This window comes from Solea senegalensis, linkage group LG15 (assembly GCF_019176455.1).
Source record: "Solea senegalensis isolate Sse05_10M linkage group LG15, IFAPA_SoseM_1, whole genome shotgun sequence".
Taxonomy (NCBI): Eukaryota; Metazoa; Chordata; class Actinopteri; order Pleuronectiformes; family Soleidae; genus Solea; species Solea senegalensis.
This window is the reverse complement of record NC_058035.1, coordinates 6,196,901-6,206,297: the sequence shown is the minus strand read 5'-3', so window position 1 is coordinate 6,206,297 and position 9,397 is coordinate 6,196,901. Positions and strand designations below refer to the sequence as shown.

The 9,397-nt window shown below is 41.0% G+C and overlaps 1 protein-coding gene across 1 annotated transcript; it reads left to right on the top strand.

Annotated features, from left to right (window-relative positions):
- The first annotated feature begins 1,168 nt into the window (after positions 1-1,168).
- Positions 1,169-5,779, top strand: morn4 (MORN repeat containing 4). The gene is made up of 6 exons (XM_044046654.1): positions 1,169-1,371; positions 1,454-1,602; positions 2,314-2,387; positions 4,130-4,244; positions 4,324-4,433; positions 4,520-5,779. Exons 3-6 carry the CDS (start codon positions 2,321-2,323, stop codon positions 4,666-4,668), a joined length of 441 nt encoding a protein of 146 aa, XP_043902589.1. The 5' UTR covers positions 1,169-1,371; positions 1,454-1,602; positions 2,314-2,320; the 3' UTR covers positions 4,669-5,779.
- Positions 5,780-9,397: the final 3,618 nt, after the last annotated feature.

The following is a 9,397-nucleotide window of genomic DNA, read 5'->3' as shown; positions in this document are numbered from 1 at the left end:
CGGGAAGAGGAAGCGCTCCGATCCGTGGACGCGCGCGCGCCCCCGCGGCAGGAAGCCGCTCCAGAGGGATGATGAGTGCTGGAGCTCACAGGTTACGTTCACTGACTTCAGCCAAAGCAAACAGAGCCATTATAAATACACCAGCCAACCCGTGACCCACAAATAATAAACATGTTTTTCTATTTAATAAATAAAACTGTTTTGAGTTTAAGACTATGTCCATGTTTACATACGATCTAAGTTTGATTTTGGAAAGCACAAGCTCTGGCTAATTTGTCCTTTTGGGCTACTGTAGAAACAAGATGGAAGTCTACATAAAGCAAGGCCCATGCTTTAATACGTATAAATGGCTTTAACTCAGTACCATCCAATTTTATTGTCTTTTATTGAGTAGAACAGGGCTATTTATATTTTAATATATATTTTATATATCTTGAAAATCACAAAGTATATACACTACATAAGATCTTGAAATTACAACACAATATTCCATCATGATATTTCACAAAATTTCAAAGTAAAAGAGTTTGTTTTGATATGGAATGATGGATACACTACTCCACAATAATAACATATTTATGATGCTAAAAAATAATATAAAATAAATCTATTAACATCTGAAATGGAGAAATAAAATCATCAGATCACCAGTCCGTAGTTTTTGAATTTTGTAGTTATCACAAATGGTCTAGAAGTTACGGTAACAAGAAGTGCGCATGCCAAAGCCTGTCGGCAACAACAGGATTGGTAAAAGAAGGGTTAAAGGAAGAGGAGGTTACAGGCCATGTTTTCATTAAACCATGATATTAAGTGGAGGGCCACATGTAATTGATTTGGGTAGCCACACGTGGCCCACGAGCCACCAGTTTGACACGTACATGTACAAACACTACCACTTAAAAGTGTGCATCTGTCACTTTAAATCACATCTTATGAGTGTTTTTTGTCAGGGTTTGTGTGTGGGCTTTATTCCCCAATGCCCCTCCATAAATAAACACATATGCCACCGTGTGCACGACGAGAGGCCAATCAGAGAAAGTTTTAAATGGGAGTCAAAAGCAGCCGTGCAATGAAACAGCACGGCCGTTTGTCAGGCTGCAGTGATGCTGCTGCTGTGATGCTGCGTTCAGGTGCAAGTGGGAGTTTTGTAGAGCCTTTCACCGTCAACACGACCGTGATTTTAACACTTACTGCTGCTGTAAAAGTCAACACTCTAGGTCTTAATGGGCAAAAAAGCTAACACGCTGCGTCTTTATCGACACAATGAGTCAAAGGAACGTCTTGAACGATGTAAATAACGTGACGTGTGTGTAATTTCACCGGGTTTTTCGTAGCCGCTGTAAAACCACGGTGTCTGTAAATTGATGACAGGTAAGCAACTTCAATAACAACGACTATGATGTAAATTATGACGAACTATTGCGCCTAAATAACAGTTTTAACGTCATTTCAGAGTGGTAATCGGATTTCTGAGCTGACAAGGAGGGCATGAACGCGACATACGTTTCCCAGCCGGTGTTTTCATTTTTGACGCCCCTCAGCCGCTGTTGTTGTACGGTGGTTTCCATGCTTCAGAGACGACAAGCCAAACGCGGTGTCCAGGTAAACCATAATAGCACATACAAGTGTTTTCACTTATTGTCGCGTTGCCACAGGCGACAGTCGATTTACATGTCAAAAAAGCTTATATATACGTACATACATGTATATAAGCGTGTAACCCTACTGTGTGCAACAACATGCACTGTACTGTATGTAGAGGCTGCTCTGACACTGTCACACTGTAAGATAGACATTTATACAATAACGTTTCAGTCTCAGTGTGAGAGGAGCTGATCAATTATTTATTCAGCGGCGACCGCATGGGTAAAATTACACCCAACTGTCGTCCTGTAAACACACTGTAAAGCCAGAGCTATTCCAATCAATGTGTTTAAATGATCACCACCAGCCGATCAGCTTTTTGTTTATGTTTGCAGTCACGATGCTATCACAGCACACTGTCAGTCAATCATCCAATCCAACCATCCACCAATCAAACTTTATTAAACAACACCTTAAGTATAGAATTGTATTACATAGTACTTAATAAATCGTTACAGTAAAATACAAAAGAAATACAGCAATAAAATGATCAATCAATATGATAGATAGATAGATAGATAGATAGATAGATAGATAGATAGATAGATAGATAGATAGATAGACAGACAGATAGACAGATAGATAGATAGACACTGGATAAATTAGATGGGTCTTACCTGAGGCTGAGCAGTGATGAGCCTAATGTGACTTTGTCTTTGTTGAAACCAGGGAAACCATGACTCTGACCCGAGGATCTTTCACCTACGCCAGTGGGGAGGAGTACCACGGCGAGTGGAAAGAAGGCAAGATCCTTTTGTGTGCCACCATCACCATCTTAAATACAGACAGAAAAGAAGAAGGACACCTAGTTCTCTTTAAGTGTGTCCAAAACATTTTAATCTTGTCGTTTGAGTGAGAGGGATTCAGTGCTTGCGCCATAAAGTTTGAATTCAGCATGTAAAACTGCATATATACAAAAGTTATATACATGACCTAGATTCCTCCTTACACTATTAATAGTATTCCATGCTGCTACAGAATGTTTGCATGAACACATGTCTATATTTCTCTAAATCGCACATGGTTTCATGCACACTAGCAGTTATTATTGTGACAGTTATTAAAGCTGCTGCTCACAAGACCTTACAAACAGCACGAAAGAATGCTTCAAATTAGAGTGACCACATTAGCAAAGGCAATAAAACCTTCCGTTATTAGTGCAACTAATGTTTTTCCACACCTAGAACAGTTTCATGTTAAAATAAAATGTGTTATCATAGCATGGACTGGAATCCAATAGGCATGAACTTGCTAGCTATGGCATATTAAAGAGTTAAATCGTCCCACTAAATCTTAAGTCAAAATGTTCACCTACTGTACGGCACAAAAAGAGGAGAGTGTTTGCAGTGCTTTGACTCTCTCTTTCTCCCTCACATGCTTACAGTGATGCTGGTGACATGCAAGTTCAAGCTATTTAGTTAAATCCCAATTAGGTAGCATTGGTAACTCATGACAAGCAGAGCCAGATTTACCAGCTCTGGCTTTGTCAAATCTTCTGGATTAGACTTTGGGCCTGTTTGGGGAATCCTAGATTGTCCTCCATCAGCTGCTGTTGCAGCCAAACAAGATCATCCAAGGTTTCTCTGTGTATTATTTTGTCCTGTCATTAAGGTTTTTCCTAAACTTTGAAACATGTTTTTGCACTTTTTCGTATGTGTGGCACTTTCAGGCACACAGTAGTAGAAGCAGTTACTCAGAAATGTATCAATGCCTCTTCTGACATGATTTTAAACCTCAGCAGTGGATAAAAATAGGCTCCTGTGAGGCGAATGCAAGTATATTCCTTTACTGTTCTCACAGTCTGGATCCTAAAGTAGAAATAAAAAAAAAGAAATAAAAAAAACTGCTGGATTAGACTGCTGTAATTCCTGCTACACAGGAGGCAGATGGGAGTCCTAATTCAGTAGTAAACCTTTAACTGACAGAGGGTGGGGGAGCAAGTACTTAAATCTAAGCATGTTCTGTTCTCATGTGACATATTTAGTGGTACTACAACGCTCGGGGAAAATAAAATCCATCATCACATTGCAGGTTCAAATGTCACACATTGTGTCACACATTATTACAAAACAGTAACGTATCGGACGTTAAAACTGGAGTGTGTGCATTTTTAAGTATAAACAAATCTTTGTCAAATGAGTTCACACTTTGCTGATTAGGACTATGGAGTGTGACTGAAAACACAAAGGAGCTCCGACTAAAGGTTTCGCAAGTGAATCCTACTGCTCGGACATTTAGCAGTTTGCATACTTGTATACACATACAGTGAATACAGACATTGTTTCTTTTCATAAAGACCAAATAGAGGCAGAATAATAACATCATCAACAACAAAACATCACCTATTGTTACATGCTGCAGCTTTAAGTGGTCAGATGAGGCTCGATGACACCCAACTGTACACACAACTTTGGAAAGGCAGGTTTTAAAAACATCTCCAGACCAGCTGCATGAACGGGATTTTTTTCCGTGTGCAACTTCACAGGTCGGAGGCACGGCGTCGGTCAGCTCAAGTTTAAGGATGGAACCTGCTACACTGGCCAGTTTGAGAACGGACTCTTTCATGGCTCTGGTGTACTGCTCTTCACAGACGGATCCAGGTGTGTGAGCAAGTGTGAGACTCTTTCATTCCTCAAGTATCAAGTCAGAAATGATACCCGTGTCACTTCTTATCACTAGGTACGAAGGAGAATTTGCCTATGGGAAGTTTCAAGGCACAGGCGTCTTTAATCGATATGACGGCATGAAGTTTGAGGGGGAATTCAAAGAGGGACGTGTTGAGGGATACGGTAAGTCTGTTCCGCCACTGAGTCCATCAGGATGTCAGTATGATCTCTCAGGGGTTGGTTATATTGTGCTGTATGTTTGTCTCCAGGGCTGCTGACCTTCCCAAATGGCGCTCACGGCGTCCCACGAAACGAGGGCCTGTTCCAAAACCACAAGCTCCAGAAGAGAGAGAAGTGTGCAGGAGTGGTGCAGCGTGCACAGACGTCAGCCTCCGGCGCTCGCAGTCTCGCGCTTTGACCATCAAGCGCCCCGATGGAGCCATGGTCAGGTTTACAGCACCTTCTAGGAGGGGCCTCAGGCCTCAGGGACGTGTACTCGTATACTCCCCACCAGCTCTTCTCTCTGTGTCTTTCTCTTCCTTCTTCACCCTCATAGTAGCTTTGGGATGCACATATAGGTGCAAACTGACCAAAACAATGGCTCTCTGTACGACTGACTTGAAATGCACAACACCATGAAGCACACAAGTCACCTACGCAGCAAATGTTGCTGTTTTGCTCTTAATCTGATTCTTGTACTGATAAATAGTGTCTTAGTGTTTTACAGCCGTTAGCTTTCAGACTTCATGTAACTGAAAATGGAAGACCTCTTCTTAACAGTTGTTGCACATGTGGTATTTTAAAGAGATTTATTCTCCTGCATTAGGAGGAGGTGTAAAGTAAGTCTGTACGTCAAAGACCTAATAGGTATTATAATGACACTTAGAAAAAAAAGAAATGCTGCAAGTCATAACAACAGTGTGCTCCGTAGAAGCTTTGACCATTTGGTAGCTTTATGGAGCTATGTTTTTTTTTGTTTTTGTTTTTTCTTACAAATGGCTTCCCTTGATGTCAAATCAGTAATAGGCATGAGGACGCATATGCATGTATGCAAGCATGTGGGTAACATGACACATTCTTGCCAATGTTTTCATGCTTTTCTGCTCATGCACAACTGGTGGTGATGATAAGGGACAAGGAGGTGTAGCTACTGTATGTGTCAGGCAGAGGACACGGATCAATGACTGTATGTACATATATATGTATATATATATATATATGTATATATATATATATGTATATGGGTAGAATGACACAAAAAAGGTTCATTTCTGTAAGCAGTTGGATTTCATTTTGTTATTCTAACGCTGTATAATGGCGCTGTAAATATTTTCAATGAGACAAACGTCAAATGCTGGTGAAGATATGACCTCTGATCTCAGATATGTGGTTGTGACATGCATCCATTTTGACACGCCTGTCTTTCTTTTTTGGAATGTATCGAGCACTTTCAGCAGGCCTTGTGAGAGTCAGGCTAAAAAGAGTTGGTCAAACTGGTCTTTGTTTACTTTAAAATGAACTCTGAAATGTGGGGTTTTTTTGTGTCAATTCTGTGACTTTAGCAGCTTCCAGGTTTTCAGTTGCTTAGTAACTACCCGACACGACAAAAGCAGCGCGACTCCACAAGTCATTTCATGTCTCAAACTCTGGCTTCAGAATATGATACCAGCAGGAGAAGGCAGTGTGGATTATTTATCGTCACTGGGATCAGTGGACGTGAAGATGTGTCGTCCGGCCTTATATACAGTCATTGGTGTGTCATAATGTAGGATATCGAATATGAAACAAAAATGGCTTTACACAAGATTTTAAATGACCTCAGAGATTCACACAATGTACTTTTCATTGAAATATGAATGTAAACCAAACTTCTGTTGTTGTGATAGATATATAGATAGATACAGGACACCTTTAAAATCTCATCTCAACAAGTAGTGCTGCTGCGAAATTTATCATTCACGGAATGCATTTTTGTCTCTGGTGTTCTCTCTGTAGAAGATCAGTATTCACATAATGCCTTAAAAAAAAAAACATGTCGGTGTTAACGTATAGATACAAGTTGTCCGTCTGATGATCAGATTAGGCACAGTGTCCTCTCCTTCCCTTCGTCTCGACATCATTCGCCCTGAAGTGTCCGTGTTGCTAAGCCAGCACTGACTGACTTTCATTTCTCATCACTAACAAGTCCAGCAGCTGTCCTCCCCCGCTCCCCACCTGAATACCTGGATAATTACATGCAGTTAACTGAGGCAGCTGAATGAAAGACGTAATAAATCCTATACATTTACGAGTGTCTAACTCTAATATACGTGCGTGCGTGTGTGTGTGTCCCTGTACTGTGCATTGACGTTTACTGCCGTGTATCGTGTTTGCTCTGAACTTTCAAATGAACTGAGACGCATTTCTTGGTAGAGAATGGGTTATGCGAGGCAGCATAATCATTTTTGACAGTTTATTAACCTTTATAACCAATCACAGGTATCCTGTATAGATAAGAGATTAATTCAGTGTACTTGAACTGTTAATAGGCCTTACAATGCATCTGTAGAAGTGGCTTGTCTAGGGTTTGCTTAACATAGCACCTCAACCAAAGACAATTGAGATACATCGTAGGTACAGGCGTTGAGAATGTGTGTTACTTACTTATTGCCGCTGAACTAGAAAGAAAAAAGGAATCATGAAGAATAAATCTATCCGAGGAAAACAGGAGGAGAGAAGGATTTACAGTGACGTGAAATGAGACTCTGTTGTAAATATTTGTAAAGTCTCTGCTCTGGATTATTTTCAGTGACTTCTTCATTGTTATATTCTCTGAAGGTAAAAAGAAATCAATACTCTATTATTAAGATCCTATACTGTTGCTTGCATTGAATAGCTCTCTTTGGTGGACGCGTGCTTCGTAGCACAACCTGAAAGAATGATTAAGGTAACAGAAAACCGGTGCATGCATCAGTATTGCTGTATCTGCAAGCACACAGTGATGTTCTCTGTATGTGCAACGTGTGTAAAATGCTTGTACTACTTTACGTTCTCTGCTCAAGCCGTCTTTGCCTACACACTCCTGGCTGAGTTTGCACTGAATACAGTGGAATACAATCCGTTCCCTTACTAGAAACAAATGGTGCTTTAAAAGCGTGCCTGTCCAGACTTTCACATGCCTGGAAAATATCATTGCCATGGTTACCTTCTTTTTCCAGTAACAAGTAAATGTTGCTTTGAGTGCTCCTTGACAAAAGTACTGTGCAGTATCCTCTCACTCTCCCGGGCAAGGTGTGTTTCACTTAGGTGGTAAAAAAAAGAAAAATGCTTGATGTGTTTAATAAAGCCTTGTATTGAAAAAAGATATGTGTTTTTCACTGGAGACACAGAGAGAGACAGTGTGTAGTTTACAGGTCGTTTGTAGCCATTTCTGGTGTTTTAACACACAGCCATTCCATGGACAAACAGGTTTCTCTAGTTTTTGGCTGCGGCTGCTGCTGCTTCCCCACCCCACCACCCCCCGACTCAGTGTGCTGCAACACAACAGCACACTGTTAGACTGTAAAAGCAGATATGGAATCAAAAGCTGTAAAACGAGAAGGATTCAAGACATAAGAGGAAAGCATCATGCAACATTGGATTTACAACCCTACGCTATAAAGTCACTGACAGTTAAAACCCAACTTTGACTGGCACAGGAAACATGGTGTGTGTGTGTGTGTGTGGCTGATAATGTATCTGATGGAGCCTCTCGGATCTCAACAGAAGACTGCAACCAAAACACTTTTGGACACCAGACAATGTCACCAGCTCGACAAACAACTGATGTGAACTACATTTACTCACAACATGAAAGGCTGAATGTACTAAACGACAAACCTCTGCACTGTGAGCGAGAGGTCATGAAGTTTGTTTTGCCCCAGAGGGAACGACTGAACCTACCTCATGAGCATTTGAGCCACTGATGACAGAAGGAAAATATGTCCACTGAGCTCCCCTCGAATCCCCCGACTTTAGCGGAGGACATATACTGTACACCAGCGCTCTCTGATAGTGACAGCTGATGACTCAAACAGTCATACGGTGCTCTCCGACCTTGTCTGTTGCGTTTATTCAAAGCAGCTTCTGAAAAACAAAGCATGTAAAGACTCACTCATCCAGTTCATGTGGAAAAAGAAACGAGAGAAACTTGGTGGTAGATTCCTGCAGGAGGGAGAATGTGGCTTCTTCAGTTCTGACCGTGCAGAGAGGAGTCTCAGATATTTAACCTCTGTGGGGTCAATATCAAGCTGTCAATTGATGTGTCAGTGCTCCTGGCTGGCCGTCACCTAAGGGTTAACTCTTTGTTTTAGTCATATGAGGCTAAGATTGAATTTTCTTGAAGGGGATCAAAGGAAAGTCTTGTGCCTTCTTCTCTGTTGAGAGATTGTTTTGTGTGCTTTCAGGCGGATGTCCTTCAAATCACCATCCCCAGCAGTAAAATGTACAATCTTGTTGATTTTAGTAAAGAGTCCCAGCGTTAGGAGTTGACCTTCCCGTCCCGTGCTTGTTATTCAATCTGCGGCATGGTTTGAAAAAATGGGATGCAATCGTCTCGGAATTCTGAGCTTGTAAAACATACAGTATATGGTTACAGAGGTGGAAAGCTATGAATTACAGTTACTCGCGCTGCAGTAATTGAGTAGGTTTTTTTGTGTACTTGTATATTTTAAAGTCTTTTTTAAGTATGTTTAAGTATGCAAGTACTGTACTTCACTATATTTAAATCACATCTGTTACTGAGTGAAAAAATGAATTTAAAAATGAAATTAAATGAAATTAAATTAAATTCATGCAGCAGAAACTTTGGTATTGAATAATGAGGACAGGTGAATGATGAGGACAGGTGAATAATGAGGATAGGATAGGTGAATAATGAGGACAGGTGAATGATGAGGACAGGACAGTAGAATGATGAGGACAGGTGAATGATGAGAAGAGGACAGGTGAATGATGAGGACAGGACAGTAGAATGATGAGGACAGGACAGGTGAATAATGGGGACAGGTGAATGATGTGGACAGGTGAATAATGAGGACAAGTGAATAAGGAGGGCAGTGAATGATGAGGACAGGTGAATATTGAGGACGGGTGATTGATGAGGACAGGTGAGGACAGGACAGGTGAAT

Coding starts and splice junctions, on each gene's coding strand:
- morn4 (XM_044046654.1), top strand. CDS start 2,321: ATGACTCTGACCCGAGGATCTTTCACCTACGCCAGTGGGGAGGAGTAC. Junction 2,388..4,129: donor CCACGGCGAGTGGAAAGAAG/GCAAGATCCTTT, acceptor GCAACTTCACAG/GTCGGAGGCACGGCGTCGGT. Junction 4,245..4,323: donor CTCTTCACAGACGGATCCAG/GTGTGTGAGCAA, acceptor TCTTATCACTAG/GTACGAAGGAGAATTTGCCT.